Source organism: Haemaphysalis longicornis, unplaced genomic scaffold (assembly GCF_048455015.1).
Source record: "Haemaphysalis longicornis isolate Haplotype H1 unplaced genomic scaffold, Haemaphysalis longicornis Haplotype H1 scaffold_7, whole genome shotgun sequence".
In the NCBI taxonomy this organism is placed as follows: domain Eukaryota; kingdom Metazoa; phylum Arthropoda; class Arachnida; order Ixodida; family Ixodidae; genus Haemaphysalis; species Haemaphysalis longicornis.
Window position 1 is genome coordinate 53,043,986 of NW_027526422.1, and position 25,072 is coordinate 53,069,057.

General features: G+C 47.7%; 1 protein-coding gene across 1 annotated transcript in view; it reads right to left on the reverse strand.

Moving 5' to 3' along the window:
• Sk (small conductance calcium-activated potassium channel) overlaps positions 1–25,072 on the reverse strand; it is a 510,824-nt gene that overhangs the window by 20,588 nt on the left and 465,164 nt on the right. Inside the window, exon 7 of the mRNA XM_077677315.1 lies at positions 9,458–9,593. Within this exon, the coding sequence (XP_077533441.1) occupies positions 9,458–9,593 (136 nt within the window). The remainder of the gene's footprint in view (positions 1–9,457; positions 9,594–25,072) is intronic.

The window sequence follows — 25,072 nt, forward strand, 5'->3', positions numbered from 1 at the left end:
GTGCTTTCAACGAAACGGTACTGCCGCTGCATACCACACGGAATAAAAAGCTAGAAGCGCGACGACGCCGTGCTAAGTAAATGGGAGCGGCCCTAGCGTGGGAGACGGAAGCGGGAAGCGAGAAAACGCCTCACAGATAAGAAAGCCGCAACTCCGACGACGGCCACGTTAACCCCAGCGCTGGATAGATAGGTCCGGTCTTTTTCGCCGTCGGCATTGTGATATTTTTTCTTCGTTTTTATTTCTTTTTTTGCACGCAGGCTTCCTTCGGAGTGATGTCCACGTTCTGCGGCTTTCTTTTTATATAGTCGGGGTTGACAAAAGCAACCAGCAGGAATAAGAACCGAGGGACGGAGTCGACACTGACCAGCGCTAATTCTTTTATGTGTGGCGAGTGGATCCATGAGCTAGATTATGTGGAGGACCAACTCTACGCGTATTTATATTTGTGCCCAACGATCTTCGCGGGGAACGACGCTGCTAGACGGGTGGTGGGTGGTGGGGGCCCTCTTGCTAATGTAATAGACTTGCCCGCGGCCGAAACCTACGACGCGATGGAAACCGCTTCGAGTGGTGGCGACGACGTCGGGGCGCGGCAGTATAGCACATACATGCTCCTCTGCGACGCAGTAAACGTGGTTAGCGTCGGGTGTTACGCGGACGCTGCCGCTTCTGCTGCTTATTCTAGACAGCAAAAATATGAACCACACAGGAAACAATTTTGCACGAATGATCGCGGTAGAATTGGGCGACACGGAAAACCCAATTGCGTACATGTCTGGCGCGGTTAGGTTTCCCAGTAGTTTCGAAAGGTTGCATCGCGTAGTTACGAGTGGAAATTGAACTTGGGGTCTAGTCTCACTTCCGCTTGCTGCCTATCGCTTCGATACTGGAGTTAATTTTGTGCCTAGGATAAATGTTTCAAGTCTCGGGACTTTCAGGCCCAAGCTACATCCGGGAGGCGCGCCGCAGTGAAGGGCTCCGGATTGATTAGCACCACCTGGTGATCCTTAAAGTTCCCGGAAATATCGGCACTCTGGTGTTTCTTTTCTTAATTTTTTGCCTCTATCACAAACGCAGCCACCACGGCCGGAATCGAACCCGCGTCCTCGGGCCCCGCAGCACAACGCCTTAGCCACCGAGCCGTAGCGGCGAGTTTTGCAAAAAGGCTTGTGTCGACTACGCTTGGTGGGAAATATGAAATATGAGGGGACGACGGTACCAGCGATATATATTGCCAAAATGGGCGCTGCAACCCTCCATCACCTATTTATTACGTCAGACAAAATGTTTGCTTGGTTGAGCCATCCGCTGTGCAATAAAGCAAGGCATTAACAGAAACCGGAGCCTAATCAAATTTGTGGCGCGTATTTCCGGTCGCAAAATAGTCGCAATAAAATTGGGGCGGGCGTTGGAGTTAAAGAAAGGAGTGGATTTCAGGTTAAGTTTCAGGCTTGATGTTGTCCGAAAGATATCGTTTACTCCGTAGTCCAAGCAGGCGGTTTTCAGCTCTGACAGGGCAGCTGTTAATAGAACGCTCCTGTTTGGCCATGACTGCCGCCGTACTATCGCGGAGCCGACCGTGTGAACCACTCCATCCCAATGGTAACACGGAAAGCGCGCGCTGTTGGAGCGAGATGGGGGATGTGGAATTGTGGAATTGCTATGGCAACACTCAATGGCTCAGCTGTTAAATCGTTGCACATAGTCGCACTGTAAGAGAGAGAGAGAGAGAGAGAGAGAGAGAGAGAGAGAGAGAGAGAGAGAGAGAGAGAGAGAGAGAGAGAGAGAAACACATTTTCTGCTCAAAACAAAGAAATAAAAGAACGAGTCTTAAATTCAAGGTGCTTTTAGCTCACCCTGCTTCAACAGCGCTCAACTGGTCAAAGGTGCTTCCCGAAGCTCGCAAGAAGAATGGAAGCAATGATGCGAGTGTAGTGGGGCGTGGTCGCGACGCTTTACCTCATCAAAGAGGGTCCAGGGGGTTCCTCAGGGTTGAGGGTTGACATAGTAATGAATATGGAGTAGGGCACAATATATGGTATGTCATGGTATGGGGGAAGGTGTTGTCTGATGGAAACGTCGTTTTAATGGAAACGTCGTCTGATGCAAACGTTGTCTAACAATTTAATAAAAATAAATAAAACAAGATAACGAAGAATTATCAAGCGGAGCTCTCCCCGCTCGAGCGCTACCCCAAGCATTCCCTTCACTGAAACGACTTTCAGTTATTAATTGCCTACACATTATTGGGCTTTCCTTTTAGATGCGAAGCATCTCTTTCACTCGCCTTGTCCCTCCGGCGTCGTGCGGCGTAGTCCGCATCCCTCCCCTATTCTCCTCGCCGCGCCAGCTGCGCGCTAGCGCCGCTCTCACCGCAGCGCCATCTGCGTGTTAGCGCTCGCCGGCGCTCGCTCCGTCGCCGTGCCAGCTGTGCGTGGGTGCGGGTTAGCGCGCAGCTTGCGCTCGATTAACACATGCGCATGCGCTGCTATGCGCTGCTCTCTCTCATTCCACTGCATATAAACGCGGTAACTGCGCCGCTCCCTCAGTCGTTCCGCCGCCGCTCCGCCGATGACATCCTCCGATGACCACCGATGATTTGAATGGAGACTAACAGGCCTGCTATCGCGATGGTCGGCGCAACCGTAACAAGCACCGGCCACCCTGATAAAAATTTACACCATCTACCCGCGAGGGGAACCATGGGGTAGATGCGACGCATCGGGGGTGAACATGCTGCGTAAAATATGGACACACAACAACAATGGACACGCTAACATAACGGAAACGCAACGGAAACCCCCGATGCGTCGCATCTACCCCATGGTTCCTCTCGCGGGAAGATGGTGTAAATTTTCTTCTTCAACTGGTAGGCATTATATTATTAGTATTTTTTGTTGAAATGAATAGTTGTTGGCCGAAAAAAAAGACTGAGGAAGCCAGCTGGATGTTGTCGTGTTGTAGGTACGTTAATTTCCCAGCTTCAGTTCTTAATTGACAGTTATAGCGACCGATAGACTTATCCTTTTTTGACAAGAATTCTGCAAGCAGCTGCAAAGTATAAACAAGCCCGATAAACTCCCGGGAACAAAACAAACAAACAACCCAGGCCCCCTCTTAAAATTCCTTGGAGCGGGTCTTAATCATAGTCAAACAAAAATAACCTCCTGACCGAGGTAGAATTTATAAGATCATGCAAAAAATATTTAAAGCCTCTGACCTCTGCTGCGTTTAATGCGCTCTGCATGTTAGCATGCATGCCCAGACACACTGACACAAGATAAACATAAGATAAAAGTTTATATCCGACAGAGTGGGTGGGAGCTCGGAAATAGTGAAATTCATTCACTTGACGGAGTCCGAGTCCCGGTTACAGGCAGCAACTTGCTTCTCAGCGCACATATTTTAACCAAAAACCTCTGCCATTGCCCCATTGTGCACAGTTTTTAGCAGCCACCCTTTTACAACAAAAAAGTTTTGCAACACAACGTTGTTTGCGTAGTAATAATTTCACGAATAAGCAGTGAGTAAGCCGTTTTGGGGTTTTCTTCATAACTTCAAAAGACGTCCAACGGCCTTCTATACAGTCACAGCAACCGGTGCTTTTCGCACCATTTCACCCTTCACCCCCTCCCTTTCCTTCAGCGCGTTATCCCGCGCGCTTCATTCGATCTCGTCGAAAATGGCTGTGTGACCGCGCTAACACCGAGCCGCGGCACCCGGGAGAAATAACGCGTATTCCGCAGGCTATAAAGCTAATCTGGTACACTGCATTTAGGATGCGACCAGGCGTCTCACTGCGGTATAGGGCAACGCTTGGACGTGCCCTGCATGGTAAGCCGTTATCTTGAGCGTATACGCGCCAGATTAATGGCGGATCGGAGCGGTCGTTGCGTGCGCGTATTCGAGTAAAAGGAAGACCCGGATGAGCCGGAGAGATAGGAAAGAAAAAATACACGCAAGATTACAGGAGATTCCTCCAGAGGGTGTACCTCAACGGATGCGAAGCACATGCTGATATAACATCATAATCAACGTTCGCCTAGAGTGATTGTTAATAATGCGAAGACTAGTTAACTCCGTAGGTCAAAAATCAGGCGTGCCTGGCACACAAACGGCACATACGATTGGCCAACTCTAAAAGAATAAAAAAGCAGAAAATTTAAGTTGAAAACAAATTAAACAAATTCAGTGCCCTTCCACATTGGGATTAAGAACGACCATCGAACCTGGGCGCAGTTAAAGGAGTGCACGAAACAAAACACGCTTGTTCTTAATCAGCGATTGAGCACACTTCCTAGCCGATTAGCGGAATGAAACATGGTACGACCACAGTTCAATTCTAGCGGGAAAACATGAGACTGTCCATTTTCTACCCACGTCGCACGAATGTTACTGTGTGTGTAATATACCAGCCCAAACCGCCCGAACACGGATCACAGCGTCAGGCTACATCGGGTGTCCACGTTGAAATCTCTCACTAGCTGAACGCGCACATAATCGGTGAATGCTTGAAGCCTGGCTGTGCGTGCGCGCACAAATGTGCACTCCCCCCCCAGAAAAAAGGACATCAGCGAGGTTTTCCAATCCAATCCAATCCAAGCCAATCCAATCCAATCCAATCCAATCCCCAGTTCGGAACTGATTAAGGTAGACTTAGTGAATGAGTTGCGGCCTTCGACTGAGAAACGTGCGTTAGGCAAAAATTTGGTCGAATTAGGCGATGAAATCGACTTACACGTAGTCGAATTAACGAGTGTCGCATTAGTTATTTGCAGTGCGTCTATGAGAATATGACCAGAGGGGAACATCGGTAATCACGACCACGCGATCGTCTACGGCGAAATGGGAGTCGCTTTTATTGTTCGAGTAATGAATTGTCTCACACAGCCGGTTTAATTGAAATCTTCCTGTTCTGGCCCATTTTAAACGGCCAATTTGGGTGAAATTTGCGTTGAAGGGGAACTACGACTGGAGTTACGGCCTTTTCCGCGAACCGTACAAAGGCCCATTCCTATGAGCGGTGAGAAACGAGAAATTGTAGCCTTTTTAAACTGCCAACGAAAGACACTTATAGCGCAATTAGCCTGATGAAACCATTCATTGTTTGATAATAAAACCTATAGGAACCTAACCTGGCGTAATTTAGTTTATTTTATTTTCACTAGCAGGAGAATTACAGGGCTTCCTGCTAAGGCATGCGCTTCCGGTTCGTTCGAACAATTAGCAAGGACACTCGATACGCACGAGGTGCAGCTTCAAAAATGTCGCATTCAGCTCGAGGACGAACTAAGATTAATACGTAACAAAGAATAAAACGACGCGAAGCACAACTTTCAGTTACGAGATTTCCGCTTGCCTGAATTGTGTCTAAGTTTAAGCGTTAGGAGTTTTATTCGGCAATTAAAAACATTGAGCTTAATGAACACTTCACCGGCGGTTGTGCGTAGAATAGTTCCGTAGGGATGCTCTGCTTTTCGCCCACATTTCAGTCTGTAACTTCGTTGGTGATTACGCAGCCGTATGCGGAACCAAATTAGGCTTCATAGTGGCGACGCCAAATTAATGAGACTGGAAAAATCTGCCGATGTTCGTGAAGGCGTGTTTCACCTATGAGAGCACAGAACCGAGGACTACGGCGTCGATCATGGCGCATTACGTTGTCCAATGCCCAGCGAAGCACGCAACTCACAACTCTCGAGTCGGGGATGCGAACGGAACAGGAAATACCTGAGCAAGGGTGATCGGAACAGCTTCAGCGATTGCTCCGCTAGCAAAGATTGCTCCGGAAGAAAACTTCCCTCAAAATAGTGTTCTTTACGACCGCGTTCAAAGTTACTCCCAAATCACTCCTCAGTTCTGACAGACATCTGGAGACCCCCGTTTGAAGCAGATCTGTGCTCGACAGGCTCCGCTCCCTGACCGCTGCCTTCCCCGCAATGAAATCGTCCCGCCAGCGCAGCGTCGTTCCTGAGCGCGGACAAACCCCGCTTCCGTCCTTCTCCCACTCTACCGTCCATTATTCAGCCACGGCGCATGCCGCAGTGCTCGAGAGAGAGAGAGAGAGGAAGAGATCCGCAGGAACCGAATTCCTTTCTTCGTTCTTTTGTTGTTGGTTCTTCGAAATGACCTCCCGGCCAGGGTTTGTACGACAACCGTTTGCTGTTGTTGCCGTTGATGTCGCTGTCCGCTGGCCCTCTGTCTACCCGTCTTACCCTGAAAGCTATCTCGGCTCAGTTTTTTAGGACAGCGGTCGACCCAGCTTGCCGGAACCTAAAAGATTGAAGCATTCAAACGTGCTCCATCCTCCCCCATCTTCCAGGTACCAAACAAAAATGTAAGAACCGCAACAATAGAAGAAGAAAGTAACCTCTAATGCAACCAACAACAGTTTGAGTTGAGAGCGTAGCGTAAAGAGATTGTTCAAGAAGGGCTTTCACAAAACGTTGGTATAAGCTATCAAACGCACTGGTAAGTAACGGACAAAACACAAACAGAGCAGTGGATGGATGGAGCGAGCGTGCGGCAAAGAACAACGTGGCAGTATAGAAAGAAAACTCTAAGGCGAGTCCTACATTGATGCGGCCTCCCGAATGAATGAAACGCCGAGCATTTTTCTTTGAACTTTTCCCTCTATTGTGCGCCAGTGTGCGTGTTTTCCACGAAAGCGCCGCCGAATGTCTTTCGAAATCTGAAGAGAGTGAGAGCAACCTTGTAAGAAAGTAAAAGACAAAAAAAAAAAAAAAAACAGGATGAAATAGAATGCGTACTGCCAAGTAAAAACAAAAACTGGTACCCTAGAAGGCTGCCGCGAAGTTTATTTCCAGTATAGCGCCTGTTTCTTTTTCCTCGCGGAGTCGCTGGCTCCCTAATAAGGACGAAGAGGTCCGGGATCACTCACACAGCCACCCATCGAGCGTCCAGAAGCGGCAGCCAGCGAAAAGACTCTGAGAGGGGAGGGGATGCAGGAAGGGGGCGCTGGGTGTAGGGAGTCATCCCACGCTCCCTGGTCCCAACTACGAAATAAAACATAAAAAAGTCAGATGTCGCAGCAGAACTGGGTCGCACGAGCACACGAGGCAGGTCGCGCCAACACCTTCCATGTAAGAAGCCTGGCAAACAGCCATCTCGTTTTATTTTTCTTCTTCCAAGCATCGGGCGACAACTTCCGTTGTTCTTCATTGCCACTTTGTCATCACTTCTGTTATTAAAGGGAGCTTTACAGTAAGGGGTAGAGCAAAGGGGCCCCACATATGGCTTTTTTACCTGAGGGGTGATAGTAACGCCCGGCACGCACGTTCCGAGGCTTCTGCTGCGGCCGTTTCCCGCCGCGCAGACTTTGGGGAGCCTGACCCCCTTTTTGGAGGATGAGCGGTCGGAAGAAGTGCCCCCACGGTGGCGAATGCACGTCCCGCTCAACGCGGCCCGTGTATCAAGATGACGGTGCTTGAAATGCTTCTCAGTTGGTATAGACCCGCTGACGTGGGGTGCCGTATCGGGCTCTAAGTAATATGCTGTGTCGGAATACCGAGTGCTTGGTAATAACAAATATTTCTCTCTTTTTTAAATGCACAGGGGATGGTAGAGACGAAATTTTTTCGCGTCTGCTTTTTCGGGAAATTTTTACGTTTAATACATTCTGCACGGGCGCCGAAGCATATTTTATTATTTTTAAAAAGAAGAGAAGAAAAACAAGCAAATAACCAGGGAGACTAAAACTAGAACACGGAAATAAAAGTGTTATTTACTATTCAGGATTCACCTGTAACTCCCTCGAGTGCTTTCCAAAGATGAAGATGATGGAGATGGTAACGGGAAAGCCAGGTCGTACACGTATACGAGTAAATATTCTCTTGGAGCTAGAAAAGTCTGCAGGATTTGCAGCTGTTTGAAATTTCGTGATACTGACATTAGTGTCACAGTTTACACTGTTTGAAAAAGGCAAAAAGGCGCGGTTGCCGGGAGATCTTACGGGCGGGGAGATTTGCTCGGCATTGCGTTGCCGGCCGCCTCCATCACGACCAGTGTGCTGGCACTACAGGGACCGGACGGATGATACAACGTACGAATTCACACTCGTTTTCCCACTCTGGTCGCGCGTACTTTGGATTAGCCGGAGTGATGAAACTCGATGCGGGTGTAGATGTATTCCTAGTGAGCAATACGATGTAATTAACTATCGGCTATTGGATGTAATTTGGAGTTAGCGGTGGCTGGCGAGGTTGCGGAAGCAGCGCAGTCAATTGAATCGTTTTGTTATTACGATGGGCAATTATTCGCTGAAATAAACAGGGCAAGACTCAGTAGGGCTTATGAATAGTTTTGAATAGATATGCGCTGTGCGGGAGTTGCAGCCATTTTCCCGGACAATACCCCTCTTATGAAGGCACAGCTTTTTCAATAGGAATCGGACGAGAATTGTGTTAAGTGTCTCTAGGTTCACTCCTAAAAGATCAGAGTTTAAGTGCCGGATCCGCGACGAAACGTTGAATAACTTTTGAAGCGATTTTTACTACTGGCGTCACTTAGATTTTATTTTTCTATTCCGTGGCGGAAACGCCCACGCGCTGATAATACCTCAAAGTTGACGTGGGCTTCGTTAAGGAAATCGCGTACGCAGTGTTAAGAGTGCAATGAAAATTGCGAAATTTAAAACGAACTCAGATACAACCGTTAGTTGAAAATAATATTGACAAGCCATCCAATTCTTATCCCAATGCTTCTTCCTACTGGTGCGAGCTCCACAATTATAGATTTTCAGCCTCTTCTCTTAAAGCAAACTTAGTGCATAGTAAACTGAAGACTTACGCCCGTATTCTGAATCCGTCCTCCACTCAATCGTCCAGTCAAGTAGAAGCTCGAAAGCTAGTTTGGCGGCGTGTATAAGCATTACGGTATGCTCCACTCAGCCGACTGGAGGAGACACTTGGAGTGGAGGACAGGTTCAGAATACGGCCATTAGCTTTTCAGCTTATAGGTTGCATTCACTGGAGAGGTACGCATGCAGGCAACCATGTGAGGGCGGCGTCACTGGTTACGTCGGGTTCCGCGGGATGGCGGTACTTGTGTGTGCTAAGCACATGATGTGTGTTGAACGTTCCAAACTACACACGAACGCAGAGTAATACCTCGACTCCAATGTGAGTGCGATTAATAACCTATCTGGTGACACCACCGTTGGGAATAGGGTTGAAACGGAGCAGACGACGCACGCCGGTGTTTTTTTTCTGCGGCGTGCGGTCGCAGTGGCACAAGAAGCGGCGCCATGTCCGTGGCCGTTTCCAGTGTTGCCAAGCGAAGAAACTGACAGCTAAACTTTTCAGTGAATACCACCTATAGTCATCAAATAGAAGGTACCAAACAGAAGATCATTCCTTCCCTTTTTTTGTAATGCAGCGCCGCACCTCACGCGTCCACTAGGGAGGAGGAGGAGGAGGAGGAGATAGAGACGTACCATGAGTCCCGTGGTGACCGCGATGCCCCTGCCACAGTACGTGTTGGGCACGATGTCTCCGTAGCCCACGGAGAGAAACGTGATTGCCGTCAACCACATGGTGTTCAGCAAGTTCGCATGCTCCTCGTCGTGGTACCTGCGCCGTAGGAGATGGAAGAGAGCGTAAGGACGTCACTTAGGCAGGGCAGAATTACAGATTACCACACTTTCGCTTTCATTCGTCGCCAAGTTACAGGCTACCGACATAGTCTGTGATGACGAGCAACTTAAACATGAGGTAATATAAGGGCCAGGACTGCTAAGCAGCCAACTGTTGTGGCGAAGCTCCAGAGCTTTCTGCAGTATCATAAATAAGGGTGTTTCGCTGCTGCTGATGCTGCAAAAACCGGCGTGGTAAGAAAAAAAATTCTGCAGAAATTCAGAGAATACCTACTACAATGCATATCAGTCTTATGGCGCTTGTCTTGAGTGTGAATTATTTCCAGCCATTTTTTTTGGTTTTTCTAAATCCTGTCCGACCAATTATCTCCGTTTGCGCTACTAGAACGACCAGAGGTGAAACTTTCCCGAAATCTGCATTATTGTGGAAATTCCGGGCGTTACACGGTTCGCCATTTTTTGTAATTATTTTATATTTTTCTTATATTTTTAGTTTTTCAAAATTTCGCTCGACCAATTAGCTCCATTTACGTTATTATAGCGATTACATTTGGAACTATCGCAAAATCCGCATTTGTGGAGATGCAGGGCGTTACACGGTCCTGGCTGTGAGGGTACTCGGCAACGAATGCTATGCATTAAAAAGAGAAAACAGCAGTGCAGAGCTGTTTTCAACTCAATTTAAAGTTAAGCAGGGCCCACATCAAATTAATAATGCTAGTGCGACATAAAGCGTGATCCAAAAATCTATGTCTCAACTAAGTAGAGTTTACAGCGAAAACAAAAGCAGCAGCATTAATATGCATACAACTTGAAAGCTATAGTAACAACGACAAAAGAGTGTAAGGAACAAACATGAGCATAAAAATGTCTCGATTACTGAAACGGCAGATAATAATACTCCTGACGGCGGCTGCTCAAATGGAGGTTAAAAACAAAACAAAAAAATGAACCTCTGTGCGACATTCGGCAACGCGCGAAGTAGCATAAAATGGCTTACGTTACTTCTAGCCTGTAAAAAAAAAAGCTTGAATTCAGGCAAAAATAGCCACAAGAGACAGAACCCTCCACTGACTAACGACCCAAATTTCACGTAAGAAAACATAGATTCATGCAGAAAATTAGTGTGCGTGTCAGAAGGTCATAGATACCATTTATACCATGCTACACCGGAAATGTTTTTCTACCTTTTTTGGGGGAAAAGTTCACTGACGGCAAGCTCAGACAGGTAGTCCCAGCTCCGTCGATAGTAATGGTCTTCGTAATCGCCAACCCGATTTTTTCTTCTTTCCTAATGACCACCTCCACGTTGACTGCCCGTAACTACAACTGTAAAGCTAGCACCCATGACGTCATGGTCATCGCTGTGTGGCTGTTTAAAAAAAGGAAGAGCAGGATGAGGAGGATGTAGAGGGAGGGGTGCGTCCGTGTGCGCGCGTGTGTGCGAGCGAGCGAGCGAGCGAGAGAGAGAGAGAGAGAGAGAGAGAGAGAGAGAGAGAGAGAGAGAGAGAGAGAGAGAGAGAGAGAGAGAGAGAGAGAGAGAGAGAGAGAGAGAGAGAGAGAGAGAGATAGAGAGAAAGAGAGATATAGAGATAGAGAGAGAGATAGAGAGAGAGACAGAGAGAGAGAGACAGAGAGAGAGAGAGACAGAGAGAGAGAGAGAGACCGTTCAGTCTAAACATCTTGTCTTGATCAGTGGTCTACCGTCCATATTGAGTTCCTCTGAGGCACATCTCAACGACATCGTAAAGTGTCTAGTTTACTTTTTTGTTAAACGGGCTCATCCATAGAGACCCTACCCGTACCACCAAGATATAACGGGTAGAAAGAAATACATTGAAGTTGTGTGTTCTGATTTAAAACCGAAAGCAAACGTAAAAAAGGTAATTACACGAGGTAATTACACCGAAAATAACTGAGAGAATGCGATATTATTGTCGAAACGCGCGGGGACATAAACACAATTCCAGAGCCAATTAAAAAAAAAAAGCAATGTGGTGTGTGTCGGAAAAAAAACGTCTACTCTTTCTATGCTGCTGACATTTGCTTTCATAATGGCCTTCATTTAACATAAACTCTGCTCTTCGATCTCAATAACTGGTCGACGGTACACAGCGCCAAATAAACACCTTGCAGCAATCAATGCGAATTTTCGAAACCACGTCGAGTACACAAGTTAAACTAAAATCACAGCTTCCCAGTTTCCCACCAGTTTGTCACTAGAGGCGGCAAATGGAGGCAGCGTCAGAGCAGCTCTGCCGCACCCACACGCCATGGACTGGCTCTTATCGAGAAAAGGCCGTGGTTTTCCGCGCCGACACAGCGGGCACGCACGCCTCCACATCACGCACGCCCTGACCCGAGCACGCGTTGATAACGAGCGCGTGTCGCACATTTGTGTCACGGGCACGATTATTCTTTGCTAGGAGAAGCACGCACATAACTGTATTCTTTTTTTTTTCTCGCTCTTTGGATGGCGTTAAATGACGCTCATTCGTACGCAGAAAGTTTGCTAACTGCAGAGAATCATTAGTTATACACTAGAACCTCCCTTGTACGTTTTTCGCGGGACCACAGAAAAAAAAAAAAAAAAACGTAGTGGCCGGGAAGAGTACAACACGAACATGCCGTTAGTATCGCAAAAAAAAATGCTGTTGGTCATTATAAAAAGACATAAGCCGTGGTTCAAACGCAAAATAAATTTACCCAAGATTTTCAAGGTTTAAAAACATTTTTGATACAAGTTTGGCGTTCCTTCCGGGAGAGTAAAATGATGTTGCCTTTCTGCAATCGTAAGATCGCCCTGTGGCTGTCCTCATCGCCGAAGTGGCTCACGTCCCTTCGTACAACGTCCAGTTCAGTTGGGTTCTACAATTTAGTTCAAAGTCGACAGTGGAAGTCTTTTGCGATACGTATTTTTGTCCCCGGTTAGGTTCCGTGTTGACTGCCCGCCGAACGTCAAGTTTGTCGTTAAGAGAGACAACTTCCCGTTTTCTTGACGCCATCAATGGCCACGGCGAAGGCACACAAAGTACGAATCGTAGTAAGCTCCCTAGCAGAAAACACGTGCAACGGGTTTGTACGGGCGTGGTCACGAGCTCGCGTTCTCGTGGAAATGGGGTGGCGACAACTGTGTGTAAGGTGAAGCGCTCAGTCGGCGGGGACGACGACGACGACGTCGCGGACACATGCCCGTGAAGGGATTGTCCCCGTTTTGGCAGGGCCGAAAAAGAAGAAGTGGCAGGTTACACGAGCCGACGACGGTGAACGCGAGTGGCCTATGAGAGCCGGCCACAACGGAGCGGTGACGAGGCCAGACGGGAACGAGGAAGGACGGCCATTCCAGTGGAGGAGTTCCGAGAGGACGGTTCGAGGAGAGCGGCGTCCAGGCGCAGATCGAGAGCTCATCGGGTCTCGGGGACCCAAGCTCGGAGGGATCTACCTGACGCCAAGGCCTCCTCTGACCAGCGTCCTATTCCCCAGTGTCTTGGCTCGTGGCAGGCACACGCGCTGCGTCGTGCCCCGGTCCTGAACGACCACGACCTGGAGATCATCTACCGGCGGCTACCGTGTGCCGACTGCCCGCGGCCTTCGGTGACGTGGCGCTTGGTGGTGACCAGGTTCCGGCCACAACTGCTCCCGCAAGTACCGTTCCTGGAAGAGCAGCGACGGAGCTGCACCGTCAATGGCCCAGCGCGTGAGACTTCCCGACGCGGCCCTCAGCGCAACGCAACGCGACACCCCGACGCCCCGAGTACTACGCCACGTCACGGTGAACTGTTTATGAACTTTTCTGTTGCTCTTTTCTGGTGTTTAGATTTATAGGCTTTTCTGTACATTAGTTAGCGTTTTGGTTTCTTGATGTCGCGTTAGTAGACTAGTTATTCCTTTTGGGTTGTTGTTAGCTCTCTGGTAGTCTCTCGTATACGTATTATTGTCTGCATCGTGCTTTGTTCTAAAATACATGTTTTCTTCGTAACCTCACAAAGCGCCCTCGTCTGATTAACTGGCGACTGTGGCTAGCCCCACTTGCCACCGAACACACCCTACTCAAGAACCTGCAGAGGGGGTTTTTCCTTCCCTCCTCACACTGTGACGACGACAATGATGATGATGCTTACAGGTGTCGCGCAGTGCCTTCTCGTTTCCGGGATTTCGGTGGTGCGCCACTGACGGCGCTCGTTGGGGACTACACATTTTGGAATTTCTTTTATTTTTTTTCCGCGCACTTCTATCAGTTTAGCGATATTTTCTCATCATTTCTTCCCTATAATCGCAACGTACAAAGCAGGAGTATCGTGGTGTGACGACGCATTAATTCAAATTGTAACATAAGGTGTTCTGTGGACATCTTAGACGGATCGCTCTACTACGACGTAATAGCTAGAAAAACGTAATAGTGAGGAACGTATAAGCGGGGTTCCACTGTAGTAGACAAAAAAAGGAAGAATTTCTTTAAAGAAACGATGCTGCACAAATAAGAAACGACCATAAGGATGACTACAAAACGTTTTCTAGCCATAAATGTCATATATGTGTGGCTACGCCCAAAAATAAAAAAAAATATTACTTAAGTACGTACGGAAACATTTTATCGAAAGCTTCTAGGCCATGCCGACAGCCACTTGACGTTTTGTAGGTAAAAAAGTAAAAGGCCGCGCGGCGTATTCACACAAACACCATCGTGTGTCCCGCGCAGCATCAGGATTAGCGCGCACAGAGCGGCAGGTATACGGACGTGAAGGGAAGGCAAGTTGTTTCGTCGTATGCGCCGAGAGCGCCTCCAGTGGCTCCTGCTGCTGCGATGGCTCTCCTGGTAGGTTTTAGTTTTCCTGTTGGACCCCACCGCTGTCTTACTCGCTTCCGGTCACCGTTTCCGTAACGCGAAACGTCATGAAATGGCGCGAAGGAAGAAACGCGTTTTTCAATTGGTACTTTCTCGGCAATTAAAGGGACCCTGCAACACTTTTTTCAACTTTCTTGAAATTTTAAATGCCTGCAGAACGTAGCCACCCAACACACCTAGCACTTAGATTAGGGGGTCGCAAAGTACGTCAGTCAAAAATTATTGCTCTATGCCATCAGATAACTTGGAAACCCGTTCAAAAGATTTTAAATGCAGAGCATTTCAGTAACTCACGATGTCACCCGCGTTGACGTCCGTAGTCGTAGTCCGCACCCCTCCCCCTACACTATATAAAAAAAATACTATGCGGCGCCTGGTTTCGATCCCTCGACACTGCGGGCGGAACGCAATGTACATGGTGCTCTACCCACTGCGCCACAAAGCCGACACAGAATGGGAGGCTACGAACGCGCCTTATATCCTTGACTCATTCAAACTACGTCAAGAAGCTGCTGATACAACGCATTCACTACCACCAACTCCCCAAACACTAAACGTTAACGCAATATACCCACCCCCTATGCGACGCATTTACTCGAGTCCCCCTCGCGGGGAGATGGGCCCAATTTTCTCTCTTTCCCGGTCTTGACGTTCTTCGACGGCTCGAATTACGTCGCTAAGGCCATGTAGCGGCTGTTGGACGGTCTTCCTTCAGTTGCAGCAATGAACACTTTTCGACAGCAACTTTAAAAATAAAGCCACGAAAACAAAGCAGAAATGGAAGGCGTATCTGGTGCGGCGAGCAAATCCCGCAGTGCCGCTCGGTGCGGGCGATAACTATAGCTTTCGGAGTGCTTCCAGACGCGAAGGAAAGAGTAAAAGCGTTTATCGAAAGTGTCGCAGGGTCCCTTCAAAGCATCTTTCGCCGCGGATAAACGCTGAGAGAGCAACGTGGAAGTTGAATTTTCGTATGAACCAAGTTCGCTAGTTGTCTTCAGTTTCCCTGTAAAGGGACCCTGAAACACTTTCGATAAGCGCTTTCATTCTTTCCTTCGCGTCTGGAACCACTGCGAAAGCTATAGTTATCGCCCGCACCGAGCTGCACTCCGTCATTTGCTCGACGCACCAGATACGCCTTCCATTTCTGCTTTGTTTTCGTGGCTTTATTTTTAAAGTTGCTGTCGAAAAGCGTTCATTGCTGCAACTGAAGGAAAACCGGCCAACAGCTGCTACGTGGCCTCGGTGACGTAATTCGAGCTGTAGAAAAACGTCAAGAGCGGGAAAGAGAGAAAAATCTTTTGAGCGAGTTTACAAGTTATCTGATGGGCATAGAGCAGCAATTTTTGGCTGAGGTACTTTGCGACCCCCTAATCTAAGTACTGCGTGTGCTGGGTGACTACGTTCTACAAGCATACAAGATTTCCAAAAAAGTTGGAAAAAGTGTTGCAGGGTCCCTTTAAGGGGGACTCACCTGACCCCCTCCTATGGGACTAATTCATGACCCATGGGCTGAAAAAGCATCGTGTACCGATAAGAAAGGTTTTAAAAAATTCATAGAGATGATACTGATGGTTTAGATTAATTGGTTCTTTTAGAAATATATCACTTATTTACTGAGATAAAGAATAAACAAGGAACGCATTTTGGTTTACCCAGTTTTCACTAGATGGCGCTATAAGTCTAGCAAGCAAGTGTTTCATATTTTATTTAAGTACAGAAGTCTAATATCTATAAAATAAGCATACCAGGCCGTTGTGAGCATTGATATGTATTTGTAAAGCTTTTCGGATTAGTGTCCGTGTGTCATGAAGTAGTAATTATCCCATAGGAATTTTAAAATGTGAGTTCCCCCTTCATGCATCTGAATTCATTATTCATTACAAGTGCCTAGGAGTCCTCAAATTTATTTTTTAAAGCGAAATCATTACATGTCTCACCAAACGCGAAAAGGGATCGTCGGCGTCGTCAGCGTCGACACGAATGGTACGAAAGTCACGTGACCTGAGCGGCTGGAACGGCGCCGTGCAGGAGCGCGGTGGTGTTCTGGTGCCGTTGCTGTCGTGCATATGATTAGGCGGGTAACTAACCGGCATTGAGGAATGAAAGAAAAGGACACAATGAGACTAATTCAAGCTTTCGTCATACCTCGCCTCACCTATGTCACCTCGTGCATGGCCTTAAACCAAATCTGAAATTGAAACACATAACAGGATCATTCGAAAATCATTTAAACAAGCGCTCGGGCTCCCCATGAGTATCTCGACAAACAGACTTCTCCAAATGAGTCTTCAAAACACCACCAAGGAACTGTTTGAAGGTCATCTAGCAAGTCAGCGCCTCCGTCTAACACACACTCAAGCAGGTCGCTTTGTTCTTCAATGCATCAACTGCCCTGTGCAGAACAAACCCACCTAGCGCCTCTGTCAAACGAGCGGTGTAAACATATTTTAGTACGACCCCTACCGAAGAATATGAAGCCCGACCTCCATCCCGAGCGCAGGACCGCCCGTAGCCAAGCCCACGAACGCTTACACGGCAATCGCTCTGACGTGTCCTACACCGATGCTGTGAGCTACACTGACAACAAAACCATGGTCGCAGTGACAACACCCAGAAACCATTTTATTGTATGTGCGTTCACCCGGACGACTTCCCCTCGAGACGCCGAAGAACTCGTCATTGCCTTAGCACTGATCCAACGCTCCAGCAGAGTCATCATCACTGAAGCCTGCCGCAGTTTCCTTTCAGGGATGGTGGCACCAACGACCCTACGGTTACCTCAGCGCTACCGTCCATCTCACCGAGTGGCGATCGTTTGGACTCCCGCCCATGCCTCTGTAACGGGCACTAACTTCGCCCACCAACAGGCTCGCGGACTGGCTCACCGAGCCTCGAGGTCACCGCAGAGCCGACGCCATATCTCACCTATCAGGACATTACTCAGTTTACCGGGCCACCAGGAAAAAATTCCTGTGCCCTCACCCTTCCCTCCGAAAAACTCAGGAAATAACACTCCGACAATTACAAGCAGGGACCCAGTTCGAATGAATTGATTCCCGCACAGTACATATATGCAAATTTTGTCACAGCTAGGTACCCTACAGAATATAATTCTGGAATGCGTTCACAACCCATCCCTACCAACCCTCTGCACCCGTTCCTTTCCTGAGCTGTGGGAGACACTGTTGATGAGCTGTTGACAGGAGGACCAGACTCTTCCGATGACACGGGCCAAAACGGCTAGGGCAGCGCATGGATTACCGGACAAGGGTTCCACCCTCACTTTCGAGCTCATTACAAACTCTCTCTCTCTCTCTCTCTCTCTCTCTCTCTCTCTCTCTCTCTCTCTCTCTCTCTCTCTCTCTCTCTCTCTGCTACCGTATACGCTGCTTGTTGCTCGACGTGCGGATGTTAGACCTGTGATTGATAGTACAGCACGAGCGCCGAATGGGAAACTGCGCAATACACGCGCAACAGCTAAACGCCGCTTTTTTACCCCGCGGATAAAGTGCCTTGGAGCATGGTTCTTTAGAACGACGGTGGATGGCGGTAGAGCATGCATCCGCTTTAGCGCGAGGGCGGCCTCCCATGATTCTCGTGTAGTTTGTGGCGGTTCCTTGGATCCAAAAGGACCTAATCAGCCGGGCGAGCACGGGAGCACAAGCCACTGGAGCGATGGACAAAGGGTTCCACCTTTTATTCTCCCATCTTTCTTTCCCCCTCCGCCTTTCCTTCATCTTTACCTCAATAAAGTTTATTCAGTCAGTAAACTTTAGCACGGCAGTACATTGCCATTGCCTAGCGCCCAACAGGAGGCGACAGTCATCACTCTAATTACATTTCACAGCGGGATGCACAGATAATGCTGCCGATTAATCAAGGCTCGCGGTATTTTGAACGTAAAAGGGTAAAACCAAGACCTACTTACGCATTAGCGCATTTCAAAAGCATTTTACTTCAAATATTGATTCAAATGCCAGTTCTCCATTCGTTTATAAATCTGCCCTTCGAAAGTTTCGTTCAGACTTTAAAACCCCTACACAGTTGTCGGTGGAACTACGGCACAAGAATTTTTTCTTTTCATCCTACGCCAATTCGCAATGAGGCCTGAATGGTTCTTCGGCCGAGTACAGCATGTGCCCCAGACAGTTGACTACGAACTTTCTTTTGTCCTTGCATATATAACTTACCCTTCCTGCCTTAATTATTCCTCGTTCGGCAGTGTTGACCCAGTACGCCTGGTTGGCTTCTTTCATGCGCTACTTTGCCCTACTAAATTCCCTAAGCACCCGCCAAACGTGTGGGAAGACCCGCTGGCAGGGCAACACTGCGCTCCCAACTTTTTCAACGCATAGTGTACGCGCTGTCTCCATTAGGTGATGCTCAATCCTCACAACCACGCCCATAGAGCGTGTAAAACGGGCGAGAAGTGTTTCCAAGTTCAGAGTAGAGGCCCGTGTGCAGTGCGCTCGCTTGCATTTTTAAAAGGCTCCCCGATCAATAACGTTTGTTTGCGTGGATCAATATTTACGCTACGTATGCCAAGAATGGAGCGCACGAATTGAACGGCGCTATAGGCTTCCTTTTGAACAAAGCGCTGTTGGAGCCGCATTGAATGTGAAATGAAACCCAGTAAGTCCAAAATAATAGCTCTGGCGCGTATGTGTCTAAAGGTGTAGGAAGGGGGCTAAAGAAACGTTCGGCCCTGTACCTTAGTAAGTTAGCGAAGAGTAACGATTAAAGACGTCGCCTCAGTTTACGAACGGAGCTTTTCCACACCCCGTACAAAAAAGAAAAGAAAAGAAGGAAATGGTTGTATAAATAAAGTTGATTCTGTAAATGGTTGCACGCGTAAACAATTCGATCAAAAGTCTTCTGTGAAAACTTTCTTTCAGTCTGGTTTGAATACTTTAAGAGACCCATAAATAATCTCGTGCTTGTACAGCATTCGCTTGGTATTTTTATTGCCGATGGATTTACACGCGCAAAAAAATCTAAACGTACCTGTAGCGGAGAAAAGTACGACTAGAAATGACTAGGTGGCGATCGATTGTCCGGATGGCGAACTAGGTACACTTCTCCTTGATACGGTCGATTTTATCACTTAACCCGGCCAAGTTAAACGGTGCCGTCAGGTTCCAATACTATTCGTGCAGACTTCGGCTAATTCGGATCTATTCATAATTCGGCCAAGGATTAGATAAGACTGAGATTGGGTCAGCACGCAGTGTTTCCTACCGTTTTACAGCGAAGGGTTTCGTTTATTTTTCTGGTCCGTCACGAAAAACCCAATGCGCACCTTCCCTATCCGCGTTCCAATGACGCGCGCGGCTAGTTTCCTCCGACTCCCCCAGGGTGGCGGTAGTTGTCCACGCCACGGTACGTTCACGAGGCTACACTTGTCTCTAAACACAGGGCAATGAACGGACTGACTTTCCCAATATTTAACGTAATCGACGAAAAGGCCTGCGTGTGATGAACTGAACCGAGTCCAGATATTTTATACTTTCACGTTTTAAAACGCTTCGAAAGAGAAGGATTTCTTTACCTCCTTGTAAAGGACACATCTAGATTATCATTTTTGTAGCTCGAGTGTGTATTTAGGAATTGAAAGACGATTTTCTCGGAAAATTATAACCCGCTAACTAAAATACTCCGAACTTCGAATGTTGCGTATCACAAAGTATGTGATCCGAAAGTTTCGAATATCATGACCAAAATGAAATCCGGAAACGCTGGACTATATTCACATATACGCTGTCTGCAGAGTGCTTGCATAAATAATTGCAAAAGCAGTGAGAGCATGAATCGCTTTTCCCCGCTCGACACTCGACAGAGCTCATGGCTGAACCCCGTTTGCAGGAGCTACAAAAGGTCTACACCTTCAATGGAGTGTCCCGATGAAATGGGGTTCGTTCGGCATCGCGTGAGGGGGAGCGCGAAACGGTTCGTGTGCGAGCCGGTCGGATTCGGCGGCAGGATCTAGCAGTTCGTGCACATGCATACTGAACGTGACCTGGTCTAGTTTTTGCACGAAGCTACGACAATGTCACTGGCATATATAAACTGGAAGTCTTCTGCAGAGACAACAAAGCGACTATTTCACGCCTTAACGACTCGCAATAAGCAGGCAATGCTGTCGCATCGCAAACTAAAAACCGATGGAAATCCGGTGAAAGGGACAAATTCTGCTCAGTGCAGGCATGCACAGTGGAGCTTTCATTAGCTGCGTATTTTGCGCAATGCGCATAAACGACGTTAACACGTAATTTTCCAACGAAGGGAGGTGTTTTGTTGTGAGCGGAGCATGCGAATACTGTCGTTAAAACTGGTCCCGACTGAAAATAAACTACAATCCCAGAGTGAAGTTTGCAGGTGAAGGAGTGATAACTTTAGGCCAGCGTATTTTTTGTTAGTTTTTTTCCCCCAAAAGCGGTGCGCCCGGTGGGGAAGCGCATGCATTCCGGCTGCGTTCGCTGAAGCGCGGCACGATCGATGTGTAGATTCCCCGCGCTAACTAAAACTTAAGATGGTGGATAGTCGCGAAACTCTGCTCCCCTACGAGACCTACAGGACCAATAGATTCAGGGAGAGAGACAGACAGAGAGAGAGATAGAGTGAGAGATAGAGAGAGAGAGCGACAGACAGGCAGACAGACAGAGAGAGAGAGAGTGAGAGAGATAGATAGAGAGTGAGAACAGACAGACAGACGTAGAGTGAGAGAGATAGAGAGAGACAGAGATAGATAGATAGATAGATAGATAGATAGATAGATAGATAGATAGATAGATAGATAGAGAAATAGATAGATAGAGAGAGATAGATAGAGATAGATAGATAGATAGATAGATAGAGAGAGAGAGAGAGAGAGAGAGAGAGAGAGAGAGAGAGAGAGAGAGAGAGAGAGAGAGAGAGAGAGAGAGAGAGAGAGAGAGAGAGAGAGAGAGAGAGAGAGAGCAACGCGCCATTTCTAGAGAGTAATTGATGGGCAGAATTTGCACTGCCTAACCCACTTGCCACAATTTTCAAAGCTGTTACGACATTAAAAAAGTGTCGCAAGGCCCTCTGAACGAAGAAAACGAGCCTATTGGCTCCGGACAGCGCCCAGAGGGCGACACGGAGCCCGCGACACCCAGCGCCTCCTTCGGCAGTATGCGCAACACTGGGGCGGTCCCCGCAAGCCGTTGCGCTGCTGGCTCGGGGTGCTCTTCTTTTTGCAGCGCGGATTAAGCATATTAGTCGCCCCTTTTGGGCTTAAAACGAAGTAAGAGATTGTAAAGTAATCTTGCCACATAGTGCATGTGAATGGAGAAGGATTTATTCGGCTGAACTCGCGTATGAGAAGGCATATAAAGGTCGCATAGCCGTGATGCCCAGAAGAGAAACGCTTGTACAGCCTGCCTGCGGGGCAAACCTTTCTCAAGATCAGCATGTTTCGCTTCAAAAAAAAAAAAAAACGTAATTTATATTATTCACTCCACAAAAGAGGAGGCTTTATATATCAGACGTTGCGCGATGTTTCCGCGCGGGGTATTCAATCCATGTGAGTGGACTTGCATGCGACTGCAGAACTACTAACTGGACCACACGGGAGTTACGTATAGGTCTTTGATCCGAATGTGATGCTCCATACATGTAACAGTATGAAATTCACGTTTGTTGGGGTATAGCGAAAGTGCGGAGGTTATAAGTGCCCGCTTCGCCGAGAAACTTTGGGCTTCCAGTTGTAGCCCAGTACGTTAGTTGCATATATGCAAACACGCCCCCAAAAAAGAATCTCATCATGAGAAGGCTATCACAATAAATTCCTTTGGGCAGGGATGGGATGGGGCAGGGGTACGCAGAACATCTAATAGGCGTATCGGAATAAATTACGGAATATTCATATTCGGGCATTTTTTTTCTCTCCACGCCAACGGGTTCGGCAGGAGGCCTCCGTTAGGAAGGAATAGTAGCGCTTTTATTACCGTCCACACTTTTGCAACAAAAGTCACGGGAGAAAAAATTTAGTTCCCTGAGTACACCCCTCACTGGTACGGAGTAACCGCAATCACAACGGATGGGATAAATAAAGTTTGTCCTCCTCCTCCTCCCCGAATGCGAAATTTTTTTTTCCTGTGTACATATTGTTCCAACTTTGATTGCGGCACGTCTTAGCTCTATTTTTCTTTGCTTTTCAGTGGCTTAAACAACAATTTTATTGTTTCTTTTGCAAGAAGAGGCGGTGATTTTATGCTATCCAAATGCTCGCGAAACATTTGGGAACATTAACGCCTATATATAAGTGTCCGCGCCCCATATGTGGTTATATGTATTTAATTCGGCGGTATAAGCACGTGGAATATTAGATGAAGCAGAGTAGAACCGCTGGGTGATAAAGCTACAATGCTATAACTGTGCTTGGGAGCCCTCTTTGTTACCAAATTCAGAGCGCAATTATGTGTATTGACCGCCTGCTAGCCAGCATACTAACAAGCTTATCATACACCACGGCAGCATGTAATCCGCTTTCAAGATTCAGTAACCATGCTCGGTATCTGCGAAAAAAAGAAACAGAGAAGAATAATCCGCGGGAGAATGCAAAGCCTTGAACACATGCTTCCCAGTTGTGCTAGCCTACGGCTCGGCAGCGAGGCGACAGCATTTTATCAGTGCCCCGTTTCATTTGGAGGCTTCCCCCGACTGCCTAACATTTTGCATGACTTTGTTGCATTATGTAGTACATATACGCGCAAATAACGTTATAACAAACGTTTTTTGCTTAGTTGCGTTCACTGGCGCTGAAGGCGGTCTGCGCGGCGGGACCGACCCGGAGTTGCGCGAGTCTGTCGCGGCTGGCGCTGCGCTCGCGCGGCAAACTTCGCTGTCCGGAGCCTATACTTCCCCCGTCGTTCCCAGCTCTCATCCTTCTCTGAGTACGCCGAAATCTCACTTCAAAGGTTACGGTTGCTTAGGATTTGCAGTGAATACCGCCCGCAAACGGTTCACGGATAGAGGGGCCGCAGTGTTCCTTAAAACAACGCTCCCTGCGGAATAACCGATTTTAAATGCTCGCTCCTGTTGAATCCGCTAATAGGGGATAAGTGTTTTTTGACGCAACACAGCCCTCGGTGTTTCTTCGCAATCTTTCAGCGGAGCGACGATGAGGCAACGGCGCGCTGTCGAGAGAGGGCTGCCTTCAATGGTTGTCAGTCATTATATTCCTCTAAGTAGTTGGTTACACTAATCTTAGTATTCCATGTCTAGCTCTCCAAATATGCAGCAACCGTTTGATAATCTGCGAGTCCTCGGAAAGCGTAGTTTCTGGGCAATATTTTATCGACGCTCTAAATGCTTTAGGCGGTTCAAATTAATGCACGCTCACGGAGAATATTTCCATAAAATCTTCGCAAGGGTGGGTCGAAAAGAAAAGGAGAAGGAACCTAAACTCTGTATGCGGCACGGCAGCGTTTATACATACGGATACAGAAGTTCAACTCAAGTCGCAGTTGTTTTTTCCTTTCTTTTTTTTTTCGGCGCAGGATGAGAGGTTGAACAAGAATAATGACAAGGCATTTGACGTCTACCCTTCTGTTCCCCGAAGTAAATAATCTGACGCGGACGGTAGCGAGGAAGCGTGAATGCGGCTTATATCGGGAACCTCTCACTAATCCGGGCTTTGTCCCTCCACTCTGCCTCCGGCCAGCGTTTGCAACGCAATAGAGCGGAAGGCATTCCCACAACGTTCCCGAGTTGCGAAACACTTTCCCCCGTGTTTCTTTGTGTGGCAATACCTCGCTTTTTAGGGTCGAAAACAAAAAAGAAAAAGAAAGAACAGCCGCTCGTTCCCATACCCCCAGCAACATCTTGCTGTCCAATACAGTGTCGATATGTTTCAAGCATGCATCATGACTCTTATTTTTCCCGAAGTTGCAACCGACGGCGCATATCGCTCATATTGCTCCCTGAGAATACCTTCGCAGCAAGGCATGTCTACATGGAAGTGAAACCAACTTTACATAAGCTCAGTCTATAGCGTTTTTCCAGCGACACGTGTGTTTATATGGATGTATTTGTTAAAACGTCCTTCCTTTTTTGGGATGACTGCTTATACGGCGTTGGAAAAAAGTACTACGAAAAGTACGAAGCCGCCTTTAAAATGGCTCTGTGCATAGCACAGCGGCTTAAGCGTTTATTCGACAATTCCCATGAAGGAGCTTCTACATTTCTTTTTCTGGATAACAGAGGCCTCGTTTTCCACATTTTTGGGGGCAATTGAGCAGGTCACTGCTTTTGAGTTTCAACTCTCAGCATACTCGCAATACAATGAACGGAATTACGCGATACACGGCGCTCAAGCTCTACGACAGCGGTTAAGCATTAGATTAATTAGAGAGAGACCTGTCAGATGCTGCTAGGATTAATAGAGTCCACATTCCAACTAAACCTGGTCTGTTTGCGTTTAGCAGTGTATCGTGTCGTATTGGGCACTATGTCATATCGCATCGTACCGTAACGTATATGACAAAGCGCTCTTACCTAGGGTGTACGAGACTAAAGGAGCCCGGAAAAGTTGGGGTTGGCTGCCCATATACTAGAGAGTTTTAGCATATCGGCTAGCGGAGGCTCAC